General features: G+C 57.9%; 6 protein-coding genes across 6 annotated transcripts; 3 read left to right on the top strand and 3 right to left on the bottom strand.

Moving 5' to 3' along the window:
* The first annotated feature begins 207 nt into the window (after positions 1-207).
* On the top strand, positions 208-6,369 carry DICSQDRAFT_84394 (uncharacterized protein). Its single transcript, XM_007364591.1, has 8 exons — positions 208-576; positions 678-815; positions 917-1,787; positions 1,851-3,233; positions 3,288-5,362; positions 5,423-5,563; positions 5,621-5,840; positions 5,896-6,369. The coding sequence occupies exons 1-8, from the start codon at positions 563-565 to the stop codon at positions 6,115-6,117; spliced, it is 5,064 nt and encodes a 1,687-aa protein (XP_007364653.1). The 5' UTR covers positions 208-562; the 3' UTR covers positions 6,118-6,369.
* On the bottom strand, positions 6,351-7,082 carry DICSQDRAFT_168974 (uncharacterized protein; the record flags this gene model as incomplete). The annotated part of the gene is made up of 5 exons (XM_007364592.1): positions 6,351-6,375; positions 6,435-6,517; positions 6,573-6,657; positions 6,716-6,843; positions 6,936-7,082. 5 exons carry the CDS (start codon positions 7,080-7,082, stop codon positions 6,351-6,353), a joined length of 468 nt encoding a protein of 155 aa, XP_007364654.1.
* Positions 7,083-11,280: 4,198 nt separating this feature from the next.
* On the top strand, positions 11,281-12,951 carry DICSQDRAFT_57745 (uncharacterized protein; the record flags this gene model as incomplete). The annotated part of the gene is made up of 6 exons (XM_007364593.1): positions 11,281-11,479; positions 11,559-11,628; positions 11,703-11,809; positions 11,865-12,102; positions 12,168-12,813; positions 12,874-12,951. The coding sequence occupies 6 exons, from the start codon at positions 11,281-11,283 to the stop codon at positions 12,949-12,951; spliced, it is 1,338 nt and encodes a 445-aa protein (XP_007364655.1).
* A 381-nt stretch (positions 12,952-13,332) lies between these two features.
* Positions 13,333-15,101, bottom strand: DICSQDRAFT_104017 (uncharacterized protein). The gene is made up of 4 exons (XM_007364594.1): positions 14,912-15,101; positions 14,479-14,823; positions 13,598-14,347; positions 13,333-13,541 (listed from the first exon to the last, which is right to left on the bottom strand). The coding sequence occupies exons 1-3, from the start codon at positions 15,079-15,081 to the stop codon at positions 13,603-13,605; spliced, it is 1,260 nt and encodes a 419-aa protein (XP_007364656.1). The 5' UTR covers positions 15,082-15,101; the 3' UTR covers positions 13,333-13,541; positions 13,598-13,602.
* Positions 15,102-15,669: 568 nt separating this feature from the next.
* On the bottom strand, positions 15,670-18,564 carry DICSQDRAFT_84405 (LETM1-domain-containing protein). The gene is made up of 5 exons (XM_007364595.1): positions 18,056-18,564; positions 17,835-17,978; positions 16,659-17,273; positions 15,967-16,606; positions 15,670-15,869 (listed from the first exon to the last, which is right to left on the bottom strand). Exons 1-5 carry the CDS (start codon positions 18,482-18,484, stop codon positions 15,775-15,777), a joined length of 1,923 nt encoding a protein of 640 aa, XP_007364657.1. The 5' UTR covers positions 18,485-18,564; the 3' UTR covers positions 15,670-15,774.
* Positions 18,565-18,723: 159 nt separating this feature from the next.
* Positions 18,724-20,426, top strand: DICSQDRAFT_179896 (uncharacterized protein; the record flags this gene model as incomplete). The annotated part of the gene is made up of 6 exons (XM_007364596.1): positions 18,724-19,069; positions 19,146-19,763; positions 19,820-19,857; positions 19,918-19,982; positions 20,048-20,172; positions 20,236-20,426. 6 exons carry the CDS (start codon positions 18,724-18,726, stop codon positions 20,424-20,426), a joined length of 1,383 nt encoding a protein of 460 aa, XP_007364658.1.
* Positions 20,427-21,212: the final 786 nt, after the last annotated feature.

Below are 21,212 nucleotides of genomic sequence, written 5' to 3' on the forward strand. Positions count from 1 at the left end.
CCGAATGGTACCTGAGTAGGTTAGGTGGTGGGAGATGGCCGAGTACTTGGTCGATGCAGGGACCCCGGGCACAACGAAGGCTGTTTTGGGCCGCAGTGTTGACGCATCAAAGTTCGAGGCCTGCGACGATACAGCGACCCTGTCTCTGCTCCTCTGCCTCCCCCCTGTCCTTGCAGTGTTGTCCTGACTTTAGTTCTGACTTGAGGCACCTCATCACCGCGCTGTATTATCTCCTTACGGCAGGCTCAAGGAAGAAGGACAGCCTGATTAGGCTTCGCATCTCCAACTCGTGGCAAACACGTTGCTCGCTCGTTCCACCACTTCGCTCCTCCATTCGCCTCCTCCTACGGAGCTTGTGGTCATCAGTCTATCCTTCCAGTTGCAGTATCTCATAATCTGATCCGCTCTTTCGCTGTTATCACCGATATTTCCTTGTCTCACGCGGCTAACATTCCCGCGTCCAATACGCGAACGTCAATTCGGGTCTTCGGGACTGTCACGCCTTTCCAACGTGTAAACCTCGAGGCCATAGAATCGAGGGACCCTCCTTGACAATTGTAACATGCATCGCTTCCGGTAAGCATAGCACCACGCTACCCTCCGCGACCACAGCTCTCACTCTGAGCTTCGAAACCCTATCCTCATCCCGCTCACCCGTGTTTGCTCGCCGTTCTCAGCAAAAGATCCGATACCAGACGTCCCCAGGGCCTAGGCGGCCCCGAGTACACAGTCACTGTGCGCACCGATACTACGCAGGACGCCCTCCCCTCCTTGCCTCCTGCCAGCGATTTCCGTACATCATTGATCTTGCCAGAGTGCGTCTCATGCTGCTTCTTTCCCGCGATCCTGTTGCACCTTGCTTACCTCGCTCCTTTCGCTCGCTTCCGCGCACCGTGGTGATGCTCCAATGGTACAGCCTCACCCGACGGTTCAGCGTGCTTCGCAATTCTTCCGGCGAGCCTATCGGGCTTGATGAGCTGAAGTACAAGTTTGCAGAGCAACGCGCGCGGGGCTCTCAGAACCAAGTTACGGAGGAGGAAGAGGATATGATATTAGAGGCGTTAGGGCGGTTTCACGGCAAGAATCGATCGAGAGGGAAGCAGAAGGAGCTCGTGGACGCAGGGGGACGAGGGAATGGGACGGACTGCGAGGACGACGATGCGGATCCCGTACGACACTCGGTACGTTCCTCCGACTCCGCGACGACTCCCTCATTACATGGCGCACCCTCTATGGCGTCGATATCGTCGGCCAAGGGCTCGATATCGAGTAGGCGGATGAGCAACAACCTGTTTGGTTCGGGCAAGTTCCGAGATCAGGCGTACTTCCTTCGTACGACGAATCCTCGACGTGGTGGACGTGGCGCGGGTGCAATTGCTCTGTCGGACTCGAATACGAGCATGAGCACGGTTGATGAGAGTGCGAGAGGAGAGAACAGCACCTCGATGTACTCCGACAACCAGAGCCTACGCCCCACCACCCCAGAAGGGAGCACCTACACGTTCTCCGGATCAGCACCTTCCAGTCCAGGGAACGCTAGCACGTTGTCGAAGGACCGCAATTCGCGCTCTATTCTTGGTGACCAGTCCGACTACTCCAGCACGCTCAGCAAGCGGCTGTCAAAGGCGTTGTCGCCGGATGGGCTGAAGAGGGCATCCTTGGCGCTGGATCAGGCTATCAGGGAGTTGGAGGAAGAGGGAGATGATGAGATTGTCATGGAGCGGTCGCCCATTACCCACGTTCCGCCGAGCACCCTCAACAGCTCATTGTCTGCGTTGAATACTGCGGTGAGTACACGTCCTCGACGTGTCCCCATGTTCCCCTTGCTAAACTGTAATCCTGTATCGAAGGTGGAGTTGGACTCTTCACCTACCGTGTCCCCGGCTGAGTTTGAGACCGGTACCGCTCTCTCCTCTGACGATCCGGTGGCAGTGGATGATGGCAAGCGAAGCTCACCCCACCCCGCCTCCCGTACGACGTCTCCCACTCCTCGTCTACCTGGTTACATCCCAGGGATGCCCAGACCCATGACTCCCCGGGAGGCCACCTTCGATGCGGAAGATCTCACGCCCTCAACGACACCCCGTGCGACATCACCTCGTCTACCCGGGCTGAATACCCAAACTTCTCCTTTGATACCTCAGAACTTCTCGTCCAGCATGTATCGAAGCAACTCCAGTGCGTCCTCCTATGCCACAAATCGTCCCAATTCCCCCGCAAGCGGCACAACCCCTCCTCTCTTCTTCAACCGTCCCATGAATGGTCGCTACACGCCCGAGGAGCGTCAAAGAAACGGGAACAAACCGTCTTCGCCGACCTCGGATACCGCGGAGTCGCCCGTTCATGGTAGGCGACGCCCCATCTCTCCCCTGTCTGGTCCAGCGTACCAGCCCATGACCTCGCCACCATCCCGCCCTTCGACACCGTCGAACGTGACCTGGAATACTCCCGTGAGCCCGAACGGCACCCCGCAGAAGCACGGTCGGAATGGCAGTGCCGCCGGCCATAGCCGCAATGGCAGTACAGCGAGCTTCAACGACCAGACCCTCGAACAGCTCGACAGGTCCAAGTCCGTGACGCGCTCCCTACGTTCCCCCGCGCTCCCTGATTCCCCTTGGTTCGACGGCGCGAACGCCACCTTCGGCTCGTCAGACTATCGCCCGCCCTCCGCGATGTCTGGAGTGGACCTTGGCTCGCCTGTGCAGCCCGCGAGCATGACGCTTCGCTCACCCACGTTCACCGACGTCGGCGGGGCTGATGACCTGCGCAGCATCAGCAGGCGCTCGTCGAAGCAGACGGGGCATACCAGCGCGAACACGTTCTCGTTCGGGCAGCCCAACGCCCTCCTGTTCTCCCCACTCGCGAACTCGTCGCGGTCTTCGTTGGAGTCTGTTGGGTCGAGCTATCATACGTGGGATGAGGACCACAAGAAGGATCGTCTCTACGGGCTGTTCAGCAGCCTCGACTCGGACAACACGCCGTGGCATGACGTCTCGCTAGACAAGTCGGACCCGTCGACCGCGGGGACGTCGCCGTACGAGTCGCCGGAGACCGAGGACGCCGTGCGAAGGGAGATCGGGCTGTCGAAGGGCGACTTCGTCGCAATCCAGGACAAGCTCGTCGGCGCTGCGCTGACGAAGGCTGCTACGCCGGAGAATCGTCGGCCGGGCTCAATCAGGAAGAGGAGGCCTTCTACGTCGCAATCGAACTATTCGTTCAATGGCGAGAGTCGGGTACGTTACTTCGATAGTCGTGTGCTCACGGTATGGCTGACGTACGTGAATTAGGCTGTGAGTTCCACCCCTCAGCCGCAACCACAGTCTCAACCTCTGGCGCAGCCGGCCGCAACCTCGCCGCGTGCGGTGATAAGTGAGCAGATGGCAAGGGCGAATGCTCTGTTGAACGCCGTGGTGGATAGTATCGAATCTCCTCGGGCTCGTCCTTCGGCGGCGTTGCCGGTTGAGGAGCCCACTTTGGTCGTGCCAACCGCCACCGACATCGAGCAGTCCAGCCCAATGCGACGCAACAGGGCCCTTGCGGAAGCCCTCTTCGGAGCAGAGGAGTTGGACAATAGTATGTCCTCTGCGCCTCAGATCTCCATCATGCCCGAGATGATGTCGTCCACCGACGAAGAATCGCCTACCCACCATGCGCCATCGCTCACCAAGCCGCTATCTCCCAAGCGTTCAGATTCCCTGCATCGTCTTGCCTCGCCGGCTGCTCCCTCCACCCCTCCTGTTCGCACGATGCCGACTAGCCCTACGATGCCACTGAGCCCTGCTTCTATGCCGCTCCCAATGAGCCCTACAATCCCGACCAGCCTTTCCGCGACGTCCGTGAACCCTAGTGCAATGCCCACTAGTCCCACCGGCTTCATGTCTCCGCTCTCTCCATCATCCAACATGGACCCCCTCACGCTTGCGCTCGAGGTACAGCGGAGGGCTGAGGCGGCTACTGCGGCGCTGCGCAAATCTCCTTCAATACCGAAGTTTCATGAGGCCAATGGTGGGACGCTTCCGCGGAAACGCATCAGCCCCAACAAGATCTCGGCTCCCACACTCGTTTCGGCGTCTACCAGTGTTGATGCTATTCCGCTCCGGTCACCTACTGCAACACCTACACCCTCGCCCAGTCAGCAGCAGCAGCAGGCGGGCAAGATCGGTTCCCGATTCAAGAAGTTACGAGGCACCATTCGAACGAAGCACTCACTCCCGAATGGGGAGGAAATCACGCCTTACCCTCTTGAGCTGAAGAGCCCTGGATCGAGTGCTCTAGGTAGCAGCAGTTCAGGAAGCCTTGCGCTCCGCGCAGACCCCATCCCTATCAGCTCGGCAAGCACCGCAGAACCCTCTCGACTGCGCCCCCCAGCACCTCTCCCCAGTCCTCCTGCTTCTGCAGCTCCCGGTCTCAAGGGCTTTATGGCTCGCTTTCGCAAGCAGCGCGCCGCTCCCGAAGCTCTGTCGGCACCACAATCTCACCCTTCGTCTCACCACCAAGGGCCTACACCCACTTCGGCCACCTCTGCGAGGTCAACGACATCGTCCGGCTCTTCCACGGAACCGTCTTACGGTCAGATGCCCCACTCCGCCCCTGCACTTCAGACGGTCTTCAGGAGTCGAAGTCCGATGGGCCCTCCGGCGCCTCCACAATCCCCCCCTCCCAAGCCTCCCCAGGATTACCTTGGTCTCCATTCACGGGCAGCGTCAACACCGAACTCGGATGAGGATGCGATCAAGCAGTTGTTCCATGCTGCTGAGAACCTGGGACTCGACCAAGCTGCCCTCAACGACCTTTTGGCCCGTTCGCCTTCCACGTCTTCGAAATCCACCGCTTGGACGAAGCTGACGAGGGCAACCTCGCCGAGCGAAAGTCGGAAGAACCAAGTTCCTGTGATACGAGGGAGAGCTACGCCTGATAGCGTCCGCTCCCCAGTGTCAGAGGGTCGCCCGAGCGTTGATGGACTCTCTCCAAGACCCTCGATGGATGTGAAGCCGTCCGGTCGTAAGAGCGAGAATGGCTTGCAAGCGCCCAGCCCACGACAGCAGCAGTCGGACGCCGCGCCGAACGCGATTGTGCGTAGGACCATTATCTTCCCTTCGGACTCGAGGATGTCTGCCCTTGACTTCCAAGCTATGATGAGGAAACAGTCTGTCTCTCGTCGTCGCGCGTCCGTGTCGTCGAAGGCCTCAATTCATGATCGGGTGCCCACTCCTCCGCCTCCGCACCGTGCGGCAGGCCGTCGGTTCTCCACAGACGTCTCTCCTCCCGTGCCCCAGCTCCCACCTGCCCTGTCGGCTCAGAACGACAATTTCCTTGCCGTTCCTAGCCCTGTGGAAAAGACCGGCTCTGCATATGACTCTCTGTGAGTTTTCACAATTCACTGCCTGTCTTCTTGTTCTCACCATCGGATACTTGTCCATAGATACGAAATGTACTCAAGCGATGGTAGAGGGTTGCTCAATGCAGAGTCTTCCGGAGACGGCAATCCCCATGCTCAGGACGGCATTCCTGAGTCGGCGCCAGCGCTTGAGGTAATCGAGTTGGCCAATGGTGAGACGATCTGGTACGTCATTTGCTCCCATGTAATTCATATTGAAACCGCGCCCTAACACCTTTCAAGGTCCATCGTCAATGGGCTGCGCGACGACGATGGCGAGTCCTTCTATGGCGACCGCGCCAGCTTCTACTCCGAATACTCTGTGAAGGACAACGACAATGTCAAGTTGTTGTTCAAGGAGCACGAGAGAAAGAACTCCAAGGGGAGCGTGAATTCTTTCCTGTCTCGGAAGAAGTCCGTGCAACAGCAACAGGCAAAAGGTACCACGCGACCGGAGACGAAGGTTCGTATATTACCCGCGCTGGATCGTGCACTAGCGTGACTAATCCTGTTGACAGGTCTTCTTCAGTTCTAGTGCGCAAATAGGTCGTCTCATAGAGAACCTTTCACATGGACTGGACGCCGGTTCATTTAATATCATGCCAGGCCAAGCTCAGGCGCAATCTCGGCACCCTCAGCCCGGGCACTCTACTTCATCCTCCCTTGGGTCGGAGGCTGATATGCGATGGACAGTAGAAGAGAGGCTAGAGCACATGCTCGGGTCCATGGGAGCCAGCTGAATGCTCACTTCCGCTCGCCTTGCTTTCTGGACTATCTGATGCTGTGATTTATCTTTTCTATCGGGTAGTTATAATATTTCCAGCTCCTGTTTGGCATGAGTCACTCCCGTTATGCGATCGCGACTATGCTCTTGGGATTCGCACTCCATACTACTATGTTGATACATATCTGGTCTGTCCGCTATTTGTCGATCTGTTACTCCTGTCTGCTTCGTGCTCACATACCCCGCCAGTCAATCCATCTGTTCAAGCACAGTGCTAGAAGCGCGTCACGGAGGAGTGTATCTTCTTGAAACGTGTATCGCAGGTATGCGTACGCACGCCCCAATTTGGGAACATCCTTTGGCGTTGGGTCGTATGTCGCAATTCTCGCAGTAGTCTCCGGCGTGATGGAGAAGAGCTGGACGATGAAATAGGCAAACTCGATAAATTACGCATGTTCGGGGAACACATACCTCATACGCATAGGGCTGCCTGTTGCCCAGCCTGCGCCATTCGAATATCTCTCGTCCGTTCATGACTGTCTGAAACTGCCTAGCGCTAGGAGACGCACAGAGCGTGAGTTCCATATGTACAAGCAAGCCCGGGAGCAACTAACGTGTCAATAGAGCCTCGAGAAACGAAGTCGGCCATCGGGGTTCTGTCTCCGCCTCGAATTATCGAACCAAGGTGGTTACACACGGCCCAATCAAAGTATGCGACGACCGTTTGCTCGTTGAACGTTACCTGCGGACACAACGTCACACACATAGCGTGTGCGTACGATGCCGAGTCTCAGGGACGGGGACTGTGCCAAGAGGGTAGAAAAGTGGACACACCGTGGTTCTCGTGCCTTGCGGTAAGTCGACCGTCTCAAACTTGTAGACGATGGGGACGGTGTTATGATAGCCAATGGCGACGCACTTGTGGCGGGGGTCTCCGGGACCAGTGAAGAAGAGCTCGTTGACGATGCCGTCCATGCTCATGGCGTTGGGCTTTGCTGTCTGTCCGAGGATGTGCTGTGGTATGTGAAGCTTAACCAGAAGGCGCTGAGTACTCAGCGATGGCGACCCTCTTTATAGGCCAGGATGTGGGGAGCGAAACCCACCTTGCGTCATCGTAAAGGCCGTGGCAATCCGCCAATTTCACTCAACCTCGCTGATTTGTGCCATTGACACGGGTTTCTATCCACACGAAGCAGGCGGTGTCCATGTGGGTCTGGCGAAGCAAGTGTATGAACCCCGCAGTTTGGGGTGCTGGAGTCCTGAGCTGTTATGCACACAAGAAGGTGCATGACCGGAATATCAGCAATTAACGGCCAGCAGTACGCGGAGATTCTCGGCGGGGGGATAGTGGGTCTGAGGTAAGATCTCAGTCCTGAGGCGCTGCGACGAGGCTGATCATATAGGGCAGTCTGCATCCCACGCAAGCAGGAGACATCGCCAGCGACTGTTCTGTCATTCGTTATCGTGTCAGCTGTGCTTTCCATCTAACTGTAAGCACCCCCGTGTTGTTGGCAATTTTCTCAGACTATCTATCTGATGGTTCTGCTGACAGCACCATCCAGATGGAACTTCTTGAGTGACTGCTCGCCGTGCGCTGGTAGGGAGACCATATGCTCTTGCATCCGGCGTCGGCTTGCATCCCAGCAGCCGTTGTCGGCCAGACGTGAGCTTGAGCCTGAACTAAATGCCTGTGATGCGGCAAGTTGGCCTTGTGAGGTGAGCGTGGTGGATGTGGCTCGCATGAACGCAATATCGTGGGTCAGTTGCCGTGCTCGCGGAAGACTGCTACCTGAAGAAACTGCTCATGCGCTGCTATCATAGACTATCCCCTTTGCCGGCACCAATGGACGCGACGGCCGCCCCATTCCCGGCCCTGGCAGATTCTCCCGAGGGTCCTTGGAGCCATACGTTTGAGGGATGAGTCCCCCCACGTTTCTTGTTAGCGAAGCGAACAACGCTAGAATATGGAGGCGGCGGCCTGGTCGCCGGGTTTAAAGTGCACGCCCATCGCGCATACTTACAGTGCCATTGCTGGACGTCTGATACCGGCCAAATCCGAGTCGGGGTGGAGGGCAGCATGAACGTGTACAATGCACTCCCGGTGATCAGCGCTGCTTGTGCTGACGTGTCGCAGATCATCGGGGATGTGTCTTCAGCAGCTCTTATCCTCACCTTCTGTGTCGACAACGAGTTAGCCGTCTCCGCGAAGGTTACTGCTCCCGCGAGTATCGTGAAGGCAATCTCTTGTGCCATGTCCGTAGCAACTCGATGCCTCTGGCGATGGGCTCTTCCACCGCGCATATGGAGATGTTACTTGTGGAATAATACTCAATTGCACAGGTTCATTAGGTGCCTTGAAAGGAGAACGACCGTGTGTGAACCATCCGTATCAACGCGTACCTACCTACCGCTCAGTCATTTCTATGACACCATCGGTGGGTGCCTTAGCCTACACGGCCTTTTGGGGGCATCGCAGCAGCAAGTCACGAAGGTTCAGGCTTCACATTTTAGCTGCCTCAAATAGCGCTATACTGGCACAGATAGCCAGGAACAGGGATGACGGTTACTCACGTTACCCGCGCTGGCGCTCGGAGGCTTCACTTTCACTTTGCCTGCATACTGACCTATGTCCCTTCATTGATCGACCTCCCGGGGTGGGATAGGCGGTACGCCTTCTTCTGCAGAAAACAATAGGGGATATCATACGGCTTTGGACCTGAAGGCGACGTACGTGATCCGAGCCGAGGAACTCGATCGAAAGACATGAGGTTGTCGCGGGGTGATTGATGGGATCCTATGGAGTCTCTTCTTACACGACGGGCACAGGGCTATAATTCAAGCAGGGGGTTTCATTCGGAGTTGTTGAGCTACGCAACGTGACTATAGCAATTCCCGCTGCTCTTCGCGTATTTCTTTCAAAGTTGTCACTTTCTGGAAATTGCTACCGGCACGTTGCGTGGGGCAGAAGTATCGCCGACATTTCCTCACTTCCGTGTTATCCCCTCACTGAACATGAGCTCCCAGTATTATACTCTGACCCTGACTACTGTCAACGCCAAAATCGCGTAGTGTGGTGTTCGGGCCCGATAAGCCATTCGAGGGGGAATCCTGAGTTTGATGCGGATATAAGTACATAATCTAGTCTCCCATTCCTTCGCGGTACTCGTGGCATCTTGCAGTTTCATGTACAACGGCATAGAACTGAATTTATCGCACTGTCAGATCGATCAGTCGGAGTCGACCCGCGCCAGCGCTACAAGTCCGAGAGGCGTTTTAGAGTTTGGTCCGTGTAGTGAAATTTGATCGTCGACAAGCGCTCCGCCAGGCAGGACGCATGGAATGCATCAACAACGTCCGACAGTCACGAAGTGCCCACGATTGGCCGCTGGAATCAAAAGCGATAGCATCCGCCGTGCAAGCTAGCCAAGTCTTCTCCAGGATCGTCAACGTTGAGGGCCTCTTTCGAACTCGAGTAGAAAGAAAAGGCGTGAGATCGTTTAGAAACGCGTTTGAGAGTAACGAGACTATGTGTAGTGTTACCCCTCTTTGGAGAACTCCCTCGGTGAGCACCTGCACAATGCAGAAGGCTGCAAGAAGTCTTGCTAGTAGGGCGATGCTTCGGAACTCGACTTGTTGCCACCCCCTGAGGATCTTCTGGCGTCCATGCGTCACAGAAACGTGGCAGCGACAAGGATGACGTTCATTAGGTACGGTTTCGCTCCTCCTGTATGATTGTGTGCCTAGTGGTGCCCTGTGTCGCCCTCGATTCGTGTTAACCACTTCTCTCCTTCTCGCTTCTCTTCTTCTTCCGTCACGTCGGGCGGCATGGAGGCGGTGAGCCTTGCTGCTGTTCCATGAATCTGCATGGGTGCTCATCTTACATTTCTAGTGCGCTGGGGCGGAATTTGGCAGAAATGGATGGTCGATGCTGTGCCACTAGTCGAGTAATGACAACCCCCGGACTGCGAACAATGGCAGTGCACAATGTACGACATCACGTGATGACCCTTCACACAAGCGCCCAAAGTACTCTATAGTTCATGCATTCATAAACCACGTCTTTTATGACTACCATGAGCTGGCAGAATGTTAACTTTACGTCCTGGTGCGCTACGCAGCGGGTCAAGACTTTTTAGCCGCTCAAAGTTCTTTGCCTTCAGTTAGGGTTTAGATTTGGGTTTGGACTCTAACAACACCTTTTCCCCTGCAAGGGAGGCTGTATGCATTAATCGCGCGAACGAGGCTTTAGGCTTGGGGAACCCCCCCCCGAGCGCAGCGAGAGTCCTCACTTCAAGCGCCTGACTACCGATTTGGGAACTTCGTTCACACAACGGGGTTCGACTCGCTGGGCGGCGCCATAGTACCGCTGTAAAGCCGCCAGTGGCGCGCCGGGACGAAAATCTACCGTTCCTGCAGCTGGTGTGCCATCTGAGTAATGTGTGCACCGGGGCAACCTCCCCAATAAGTCATTGAGGCCCATCAACGTCGAACTGCGTAAACGTGACGGGCGCTCAGATCGCCCCTTGTGACATATTCCCCCGCCAAAACGCGGGGAAAGATCACGGGGTGACCACATTCTGTCACACCAAACACTGCCCCACGAACGGACAGCCTACGGGCACACTGTCATCTTAACCTCTGAGCCAACAATGGCAGATCCGCCGCAGTCGCAATGACTCATTGAACGCTGGCCAGCGACTCGGACTCTGCTTTGTCCCGATTGACCTCGCCGCAGTCCCTACTCGCTTCTCTGTACAATGTCCTATGTATCGAGTGCCAGGCTGGGCCTTGGAAAAGCTGGCCGGTCATTGTGTTCGGTCCGATCCGCCAGCTCTAACATCGGGGTGAGGCCGCATTTCATGTCGCGTGAGACCGAACACGACTCTTTTTGAAATAACTGGCCGCAGAAAGATTAGCTTCGCCATCAACATTGAGACAGTGCCAAGACGCGGAGACGCACTGGTCGCCCTCGTGCCCTTTGCTAGGAGGGCTGGCGCTGTCCTCCTTGTCTTCGTTTTCGATGCTTCGCCGAGCCATGGCCATCCTCCCCAGTAGCACCAAGGATGCGAACGGGCACTCGACCAAGATCGACAGTGCCGGACAGTGCCTCCGTTTCATCGCGCGACGCTGGCTGGTGTTCGGCATAACTGGATTCGCTCTGTTCACACTTCTTCTTCGCATGCTCTATTTTCGTGAGCGAGTCGTGGCAATACCCTCTGCCGTAGAGGGATCCGAGTACTCAAGATGGGCCGGGCTGCGTCTCCCACCCCTCTACAGCCAGTACCACCAGAATGAGCTCCGCCTTCCCCAGCACCACTGGCACGCAACGTCTCATGAGGGCGAGCCCAAGTTCTTCTTCGTTCCCGGACACAGCCGAGGTATGGGAGAACGATCTGCAATGACTTCTATCCACGACTCGCTCCGACGTCAGCCGCCTCATTCTCGTTCGTTCTACAGGCTCCGGATGGGGCAACATCATGCAGGAGATCTTGCTTAATGCATTTCTTGCCCACAAGTCGAATCGAGCGTACGTGTGTTTTTCCCCCCGGGTAATCCACTGTTTTTCCATTCCTTGCTGTGCTGAGACTCGCCGCATCTCAGATTCGTCTTCTACAATTACACTTGGAATGACAATCCTAGCGAAGACTATGCGGACTTCGCAGGGAAGCCCATCCCCTCCCGCATTCCCCTGTCCGCGCTCGTTGCCGGTGGGTTCTCACATACCTGACTGATGCCACGTGCCAGACGCCCATAATTCTGCAGGACCTCTCGTCGGCGGAGCATTCCCTCCTGGCCAGCACGCACCTCTGGCGATAGCGGAGGAATACTACCGTACTGTTTGTGACGGTCGCAAGGTGGTGCTCGATCGCGATGAAATGGACAAGAAGGCCAGGAGTTGGATGGTCGAGCCCATCACCACGGCCTGGCTAGAGAAGCTAAACACAGTCGACGACCAGTGCGTGGAGGTGGCGCAAGGCCAAGGCCCGATCTACAACTGGATGTGAGTGCTCTCGCTTCTGTCCGGTGGCCCCTGAACGGGAGGAGGTGACCTGGCTCGGCACGCAGCACCTTCGGCGACCGCCACGCGATGCACGATGCCTGGGCAGACTTCGCCGCGTCCCCGATCGTGACGCACTTTCGGTGGTCCGCGCTCGTCGAGCTCGCGTTCGACAACAACCGCGAGGTGATCGCCCCCACGGCCGTCTTCGAGCCGCCGCTCTCGACGGTGCCCTACACGTCCAACGCGGAGCGCTACACCGCGCTCGCCGGCCTCCTCGTCCTCCACCTCCGCCGCGGCGACTACGAGGGCCACTGCGAGCACCTCGCGAAGTGGTCCTCGTCCTACCTCGCGTTCAACGGCCTCCCGGCGCTGGAGCAGTTCGACCCGCCCGAGGGCGGCAGCTGGGGCGAGAACACGCCCGAGAACGTCGCCGTCTACCGCGCGCACTGCCTGCCGGACATCGCGCAGATCGTCGCCCGCGTGCGCGCGGTGCAGCGCGCGGACGCCGCGCGGGGGCTGCAGCACGTGTACGTCATGACGAACGGCGCGGTGGAGTGGGTCGAGGAGCTCAAGCGCGCGCTGCGGGCGACGGGCCAGTTCACGCACGTCGCGAGCAGCCGCGACCTCGTGCTCAACTGGGAGCAGAAGTACGTCGCGCAGGCGGTGGACATGCTCGTCGGCCAGCGGGCGCAGGTCTTCATCGGGAATGGGGTGCGTGTCGCCGCCTTGATTTAGCGCTTGTGGCGCTTGTGCTGATGATTTTCTGTACAGTGGTCGAGTTTGACTGGCGGCATCGTCGTCATGCGACAGGCCAATGGGTTCCACCCCGATACTACACGATTCTTCTAGGGTTCGCGTCATGTTAGACAGGTGATATCTCGGGATACCGCAGGCGCGCTGAAGGGCCTTCGCGCTCACGAAAAGGCACGACCGTAAGCCATGGACGCTGGATATTTATATATGCACTTAATTGTAATGAACGCTCTCACGAGACTCACGGATGCCAGTTAGGCCCCCGCGCGGCGTGGCGGTTTGCTCCGCGCGCACCGGGTGTTTTGGAGATGTATATAGGCACGATATAGTTGCTGATACAGGCAGGACACGGATGTAATGCAATCAGGTCACGAATTGAGACAGACAGGAGCGATGAATACAACACCGGACAGTCACCGGGTGGGCTGGTTGTATGTTGTATACAGGGTACAGCGTGGATGCATGCATGGTGGGTAACGCGAGATTGCCAAATGTCAATGTGTATGTTAATGGGCTTGGTTTGGGTGTAAGGGCCGTTAGTATAGCAGGGGTTTCGGAGGTTAGTAAGGAGAGGAAGCAGGGCGCGCCGCGTGGGAGGAGATAAGTGAGGGTAACCGTAAGATGGGTAGATATGCATATAGATCTTCTTCAGTCCAGTTCTTGTCCCATTTTTCGGACAGGTCACACTAGATAGAGCCTGTTCAACACCAATGCACCAACAACAGCAGCGCAGGCGGCCTACCAGTGTCAAGTGGACGTGCTCGATTTCGGCGCGGCGGGGGCGACGGGCGCCGTCGGGTCCTTCCAGTCTTCGACCGCGACGCCCATGTAGCTCGGGAGGCGCTTCCACACGTCCTTGCGCACGTCCAGGTCGCGCGCGTGCAGCATCGCGCGGCACGGCTCGCACAGCGGCCAGAGCTCGACGACGTCCTCGATCCAGTGCTCCCACGAGTCGAGCGCGGCGAAGCCCGCGATGTCCCCGATCGGGTCCTTCTGCAGCCCGTCGAGCATCATGCCGAGGATCTCGCGCAGCGCGCGCTCGCAGCCCTTGCTCGCGCACTGCGCGCTCGGGGTCGGGCGGCAGATCGTGCACGCGCCGCGCGTGCTCGCGCGCACGAGCTCCGTGCGCGCGCGCAGGACGAGCTCGAGGTCGCGCGGCTCGAGGCGCTCGACGCTGCCGTCCGCGCGCTCGACGCCGAGGTTGAGCTCCTGGTCGAGCTGGCAGCAGAGGTAGAGCGCGGTGGGCAGGACGGAGTCGGCGTGCGTGAGGCGCGCGAGGTTCACGGCGGCGATGGCGTCGGGGGGCGTGATGTGCACGAAGAGGTTGCCGTCGGCGCCGGCCGAGTCCCAGGTGGAGAGGTCGTTGGTGAAGTAGAGTTTGAGGTGGTGCATGGACCGGGAGTGGACGTCTTCGACGTGGTATTTGTAGGACATGCGGATGAGCGCGGCGAGCTCGGCGAACTCCATGCGCTCTCCAGGGATGATAGGGAATCTGGCCATGGGATGGGTGTAGTTGAGCTCATGTTCGGAAATAGGAGGGACAAGGAGTGTCGTGGAACCAGCATGCCAGATAGAGTTCAAGGCAGAGGAGGGAAAGGGGGGACGTGAGGAAACGGAACGTACTTGCGAAGTCCACAGAGCGCACGAAGAAGATGGCGAAGATCGTCTGGTGAGTCCGATATGTGCACGACCGGGCAGCTTTCCATTGTTTCCGAATTTGAAGGCTGGGCCATCGCGAAGAGATCTCGAAAGATGACGGACTGCCTTGCGAGAAGGCCGCGATACATTCTGAATGCAGTATCCCGACACAGGAGAATAATGTTACCATCTTCCCACCAGAGCTCAGGATCGCGGTTGACGGTCCCGCCTAGGCTTGCGACGGTGGTGAGTTCATTCGGATGGGCGGAGGTGGGGTCTGTGATATTGACGCGCCATCGTTTCACGACGCCATTGGCGGTCAGCAAGTCTCTGCGAGCACGGGTGGCACGGAAAAAGGACATGAGTGGCTGCTGTCGTTGGCAGATCCTTTGTGTGGGAACTAAGGAAGAAGACGTACGGGGTCTTGGCTCTGCTTGCGAAGTGTTGCTGCTCGTCGACCGGGGAAGCAGCTTGATGCGAGTCGGCCTCTTCGAGGAGGGGCTGGGGCCAGTCTGCGGGGATGTTTGGAGAGGGTGTGCGGGATGGCAGCGGGGTGATGCGCTGTAGGACGGCCTTGCGGAGGCTCATTCGGCGTTGGTAGTCGAGAACAGACGGCTTGTCGAGGGAAATGAAGTCCGGTTCGCAGCTTGTGGGCCGTGGAATGTCAGAGTGCATGCCCCTGCCGCTCACAGCCTCAGCCTCGTCCACTCGAACCGCGTCTTCAGTCCATCCACCCCACGTGACCGAGTTTTGCCCATATCAGGACACGCGTCGTCCTTAGCCGACGTGAACAATGCCAGACGAGGCGCCATCGAGACGTACTTTGGCGGATTCGTACGTACTCGGCCAAACTGCAAGTAATACACCAGGCTTTTGTGAACGTCCCCTTCCCAGCAGTGTTTTGGTACAAATACTTGCAATTGTCTAGCGAAGGTTTAACCCTGTTTTCCTTCCCAATTTTACCTCGCAATATTGTCAGACAGCGGGGATCATTCTGGCCTGTCACAAACATACTCACACATCGTTTTGTCGCCGGCGCGAGAGCTGCGACAGGCATCCTGGGAGGCAACGATAAGGGAATGTTCGTGCGTACCTGTGAAAGCCCGCCCCTCGGACCCGAACCGAAAGGGTCTCAGACATATGACAGGAGCAACCACCCAATCGAGCAAGCTCAGGCTCGACACCGTCAGTCCGCATAAAGCTGTCTAACACGCTCTAACGCGCCAGTAATATATAGCTTGTACGATAACGGTAAATAGAACGGTGGGCGACGCGCCCCAATTACTCCTGCACGATGTCCTCCTTCCTCGGCTTCGAGTTCTTGATCTCCCTGCCCTGTCCAATAAGGCTCTGCGCCTCGTCGTCCAACAAGGTGCCTGCGCATCCACGTGTGTCAGTTAGCCGTTCAATGTGGTTTGCACGCCCCCCCCTCCCCGCGCGCCAACGGCCCGAGCGAAGCGATGCCGCACTCACCGAGACCCTCCTCGCGCACGAGCCCGAGGACGTGCTCGAGCTCAACGAACCCGTCCTTGTCCGCGTCCAGCTTCTCGATCACCTTGTGCCCAACCTCCTCGTCCGGCTTGTGCTTGATCACCGCGAGCGCCTTCTCCAGGTCCTCCACCGAGATCTTGTCGTCCGGCGTCCGCGAGATCATCTGCAGCGACGAGCCCACGCGCGAGTCGTACGCGTCCAGCTGCTTGTCGATCTTCTCGAGCATCGTCCGGATACGCTTCGTCAGCGCGCCGGAGGGCGACTTCGGGTCCTCCTCCGCCTGCAGGTTCTCTTCCATCAGCGCCCGCAGCTCGTCGCGCTCCTTGAGCACCGACGACTTGGCAGACAGGATAGAGAGCGCCTCCGCGAGCTCCTTGAGCTGCTCGGACGTCATGCGTGCATCGGCGACCTCGGCCGCCTCTGTCTTCTCCGGCTGCAGCTCGGACTCGGGCAAGAGCGACTCGGCCAAGCGAGCCTCCTCTTCCTTCTTCGCACGGCGGGCGTCCTCCTCGCGCTGCTCCTGCTCCTGCTCGTCCTGAATAAGTTCTTCTTGCTGCTTGATGACCTCCAGCTTCTGCTTGTAGCTCGCTTGGTCGTCGACCTCGAGCTCGGCCTCGTTCAGCTGCAATCTCCGTGTGAGCACCGTCTCCCCTGAGCACAAGCGAGGCCCTTACCAGGTTGTCAGGCAGACCGCAGAGCACGGCCTCGAGACTGCGGATGATAGCCGTCTTGCCGTCCTCGTCCTCTCCCGGCTTCTTGTCGAACTGGAACGCACGGGCGAGGACGAGCAGGACGCCAGAGACGCGGTTGTTCAAGTGCAGATCGATCCACGTCGCGAGCTCCTCGCGCAGGCGCGCGGGAGACACGCCGAACGTCCGGATGCCGCGGCTTTGGCACGCTGCCTGGAGCTCCGAGGTGCTCAACGAGTCGATGCCCTCGCGCGCGATGACTTCGTCGTCCCTCCGGAGCGACAGCAGCCGCGCGCGGATGTTGCCGCGGAGGAAGTTGTCCGTGCCGAACGCGTTGATGCCCATGTAGCGGCACGTCGAGACGAGCTGCGGGCGGGAGAGGTTGTCGAGCGTGAGGTCGTCGTCGAAGAGGCGCGCGACGTTGACCACGTCCTGGGCCGAGGGCGACTCGCCGGTGGACCGGACCTTGTGGAAGAACTCCTTGAAGGCCTCGCTGCCGACGATGTGAGCGTTCGCCTTCAAGCCGGACTCACGAAGCGTCTCTTGGAGGAACTTGGCCATCTCGAGACGGACGCGGAGGAGCTTGCGCTGCTTCTCTTCCTGTGAGTGCGGGTTAGCCTTCGGGTGGCATTACGTAGCAACACGATAGCGAGATGGAGCGGCAGCCCTCGCAGCACGCCACACCGTCGGCTTCTCGGCCGCTTCATCTCCTTGGACCGCTACGTATTGTGGATTCCCGCTCTTCACGACCTACAGAGCATAGATGATATCTGCGCTGGGTTGGGTACGTGGTCACCTAGGATTGATGGCATTTCTGCGGAAGTCGTTCGGCTGCAGCAACTCAACGCTCGTACACGCACAAGTGCGCCAGTCAATGCCCTGCGCAGCAGTACAGGGCCGTTCTCAGGAAGTTCATAGTCAGATATGATGCGTGAACCATGCATTGCGTTGATCCCGCGTATGACGAGGGGTCACGTCCACTCCTGGTGGGACAAATGAACGGGGTGATATGTATGCAAGATCCGAATCTCGTCGGCCGCACGAATGCCGTGTTATTATCAGTACTCTACCCGTTCTGGAGGTGGAGTGCAAGAGTGCAGGAACAGCGCGTTCGAATAGGAGGACATAGGAGCAAAGGGACCATTGTATGAATGGACTCACAGCGGCGAACTTGTCCTCAAACGTCGAAGGCAGCGCGTTAGGGAACACCTTGAGCACTACCGGTATGAGCAGCTCCATGAACGGCACGATCACAAAGACGGCGAACGGGATGAGACGCAGCAGATCCTGCGTCGTCCGCTTCAACTGCAACATGCGTCAGTATGCGCGTCAGCACCACCACATACTGTCGGCAGCCAAGCATATGCGAGTGTAACGCGTACCTGCCTGCGTTCGCGCCGCGTCAAGCTTTCGCCGTGAAGGAGCTTCCACTGTAGCCGCGACGAGATGCGAACCTCCGCAGCGAGGAGCTTGGTTCCAGACCAGTAATGTTGAACCTCGTGCTTGACCTTCTTCCATACGCGCTTCGCGAGTGGTGCATCGTCTTTTGGCGCAGGCGGGAGTGGCTTCGATTCACTGGCCGTGGAGGGAGAAGCTTCCTGCTGCGACGAACTGGAGTGGAGGCCCCTCCTCGATTCGTCCAAGAGCTTTTGAGAGAACAGAGGTGCATGTTGAGAGTAAAGGGGGTGCAGAGGAAGACGCGACTGCTGTGAGGCGGCAGCGTAGGTGCGCACGCTGACCAACAGGTGCGGATGGCGACTACAGGTGCGCAAGAGGACCGACGGCGGCGCACGAGGAAGCCATACTGACATGTAGAAATAACCGGAATCCGGGTGAGGAGGCGATTGTCGGTGCTGCTGCTGTCGTCGGTGTCGTCCTCAGCAAAGCAAGTATACCGGGGGTGTTATGGTCAGACGAGAGTTCGAGGACGATGACCCACGGCCCACGGCAGCCCGGCGCCAAAACACGGAGAGCGCCGTTTGCCCTCGCCGCCGTCGCTTCGACCCTCGGGCTCGGGCTGAGGCCTCAGGCCCTTCATACTCAGACGACCATGACCGTGACTGCCCAGGCTACGTCTTCATCTGGCGATATACACGATCCAACCAGTGCAGCATACAAGAAGGCGCGCCGCAAGTACCTGAAATCGACGCGCAATAGACCTGGGCACGTTGATGCCGAATGGACACCATTCCGCGCGGCCGAGAAAAAATACAAGGCGCGCTTCCCCCCTCCTGATCTTTCCGACGTACTGGATATCGCGTCGACGGACCATACGCGCGCAGCAGAGACATCAAAGGGGAGATGGAAGGGGCGGGCGGATGCGGTAGACTGCACAGAGATCCCGCTTCGCGAGAACGAAGGCGGGAGGAAGGCATACGTTTTCCCGAGCACGCCTGGTGCGCGATTTGTAGCGGCTGGTCACGGATGTGCGTATTCATGCTGTTCTATCGCCTATTGCGTGGAATACATCAGGTCTGGTATACCTCCCGTCCTTCGTCCCGCACAACGAACAGAGGCAGCTCGTGCGATGGGCTCTGCGAGATCACGCTCGCCTTCCGAACGAAACAAATCTGGACACCCACTATGTCCTTCCGCCAGAAGGCCTTTGGAACCAGTATCTTCGTGTGCGGAAGGGAGAGTGCGAGGACGCAGAGATCCTTCCCCGCGCGTTCCTGCAACCAACCTCAGCAACCGCCTCGGACGCGTCCGCCGCACAACCGAAGGCAGCAGATGCGGAACCTCCTGGTCCTCGGAAGCTCGTCGCGAACGAAGCCGCGAGCCCCGGCAACTACAAATCGCTCGCCAATACACCTAAACTTCCTGCCGCGCCTTCTCAATCTGTACGTCCGATCCTGACATCTAACCTGGTGCCAAAGCTCCGGTGGGCAAACATCGGGTGGTATTATCATTGGGGCACAAAGCAGTACGACTTCTCGAGAGGACCGGGAGAGATCGCGGATCTTGTCAGAGGTGTCTGTAGAAGAGCAGTAGAGCAAATTCCCTGGGAAGAAGTATTTGGAGATGGGGTTGGAGATGAAATGGACTGGGGAGAGACGGGCCCGGATTGGGCGTACTGGAAGGAAACGTACGGTGCGCGCTGCCGATTTCTTCGTGCCTTTACGACACCTGCTGAGCGACCAACGCAGAGCCGGATGCCGGTATCGTGAACTTTTATCAAACGAAAGTCGGTTATATATATCGGATACTGCAACCGGGCAAACAGACTGATATTCTGTCATTCTAGGACACTCTAATGGCCCACGCTGACCGCTCAGAGATCTGCGCGACCTCTCCATTGGTGTCGATCTCGTAAGCCATGCATCCTTTCGCAGAGTGTACAAACCCGAGATCGTTGCTGATAATCCGGAACGCAGACTTGGGTGTGCAGCGGTCTTCCTCATAGGCGGCCTTACGCGCGACGATCCACCGACTCCGATCCTCCTCCGTTCCGGCGACGCTGTCGTCATGTCCGGACCTGCGTGTCGTCGAGCCTACCATGGTCGGTACTCGCTTCGCTTCGCATCTATTCGCCAAAACATTCACGCCGGTTCTGAATCCACAGGCGTGCCACGCATCCTGGAAGGGACTCTTCCGCCTCATCTCGAAGGTCCCAACGTCTGGGGCTCTGACGAAGACGACTGGGGAGTGTATGAGGAGTACCTTTGCGGGACGAGGATCAATGTCAATGTCAGGCAAGTCTTCCCAAAGGGCTTCGACCCCGTGCTGTATTGGACACAACAAAATGAAGTGTAAGCGTGGAGCACGTGCTGTTTCAATTCGAATTGGGCGTGCCCGAATCGACATCTCTGACTGGTTCTACTCACCGAGACTTAACGTCGCCGGATCGGGCGTACACGCCTTAGGCTGCCGATGTCCTTTGGTGTCTATGTGACTCCGGCGTCGCGACGAAATGCTTGAGGTCACCAGTATCATGATCGTATGTCGCATTCTCCTCAGCTGCTGAGGTCTCTGCTCGTCATCGGGACTCGCACTCTGTGGATTACTCAGCAACAAGCAGATCCATAGTCCTTGCCATGACATCGCCGCTAGCCACGGAACGTCGTCGCAATACCACTCAAGCAGCAAATTTTTGCATCTGCCGGCAGAAGCCAGAGGCACGTGCCACCTACAACCATACCCGTTACCGAAACAGGCAATCTTACAAGCCACTCCGACGTGCACTCGTGGCCAGTGAGACAGTGGCTCCGGGGCGGCTGCAAGCCTCGGAAGCGCGTACCACACAGCGCCGCAGGACGTAGAGATAAACGGTAAATTCTATGGTTTGGATCATCTAAGCACATGTTGACTCCGATGCACTTCTAGGGCTTATCCTCCTCCGATGGGGAATGGCTGTACCTGATGCAAACCTAGGGTGCGTGTTTCAGTCGTCTTCAGTAGCCAGTCTCCGGGCATGCACAGGCGTACGTGGGAGAGACGATTCATGTCCTCGCATGACAGTGGACGTGTGCACGCTTACTGCCACATATTTAGAGGGTGCTTCCTCTGTTGGCACGACGGCCATGGTTACCCCTTTCCCTC

Source organism: Dichomitus squalens, assembly GCF_000275845.1.
Source record: "Dichomitus squalens LYAD-421 SS1 unplaced genomic scaffold DICSQscaffold_9, whole genome shotgun sequence".
Classification (NCBI taxonomy): domain Eukaryota; kingdom Fungi; phylum Basidiomycota; class Agaricomycetes; order Polyporales; family Polyporaceae; genus Dichomitus; species Dichomitus squalens.

What these genes read in the sequence shown, in the direction of transcription:
- DICSQDRAFT_84394 (XM_007364591.1), top strand. An exon ending in CGTTCAATGGCGAGAGTCGG is followed by an intron (nt 3,234 to 3,287) that starts GTACGTTACTTC and finishes TACGTGAATTAG; the next exon opens with GCTGTGAGTTCCACCCCTCA. An exon ending in GCCAATGGTGAGACGATCTG is followed by an intron (nt 5,564 to 5,620) that starts GTACGTCATTTG and finishes ACACCTTTCAAG; the next exon opens with GTCCATCGTCAATGGGCTGC.
- DICSQDRAFT_104017 (XM_007364594.1), bottom strand. Translation starts at nt 15,081, where the DNA reads ATGAGCCTCCGCAAGGCCGTCCTACAGCGCATCACCCCGCTGCCATCC. An exon ending in GCAAGCAGAGCCAAGACCCC is followed by an intron (nt 14,824 to 14,911) that starts GTACGTCTTCTT and finishes CCGTGCTCGCAG; the next exon opens with AGACTTGCTGACCGCCAATG. An exon ending in GCGCTCTGTGGACTTCGCAA is followed by an intron (nt 14,348 to 14,478) that starts GTACGTTCCGTT and finishes TCCCATGGCCAG; the next exon opens with ATTCCCTATCATCCCTGGAG.
- DICSQDRAFT_84405 (XM_007364595.1), bottom strand. Translation starts at nt 18,484, where the DNA reads ATGTCAGTATGGCTTCCTCGTGCGCCGCCGTCGGTCCTCTTGCGCACC. An exon ending in CGCGGCGCGAACGCAGGCAG is followed by an intron (nt 17,979 to 18,055) that starts GTACGCGTTACA and finishes CGCATGTTGCAG; the next exon opens with TTGAAGCGGACGACGCAGGA. An exon ending in CGTGCGCGAGGAGGGTCTCG is followed by an intron (nt 15,870 to 15,966) that starts GTGAGTGCGGCA and finishes GTGGATGCGCAG; the next exon opens with GCACCTTGTTGGACGACGAG.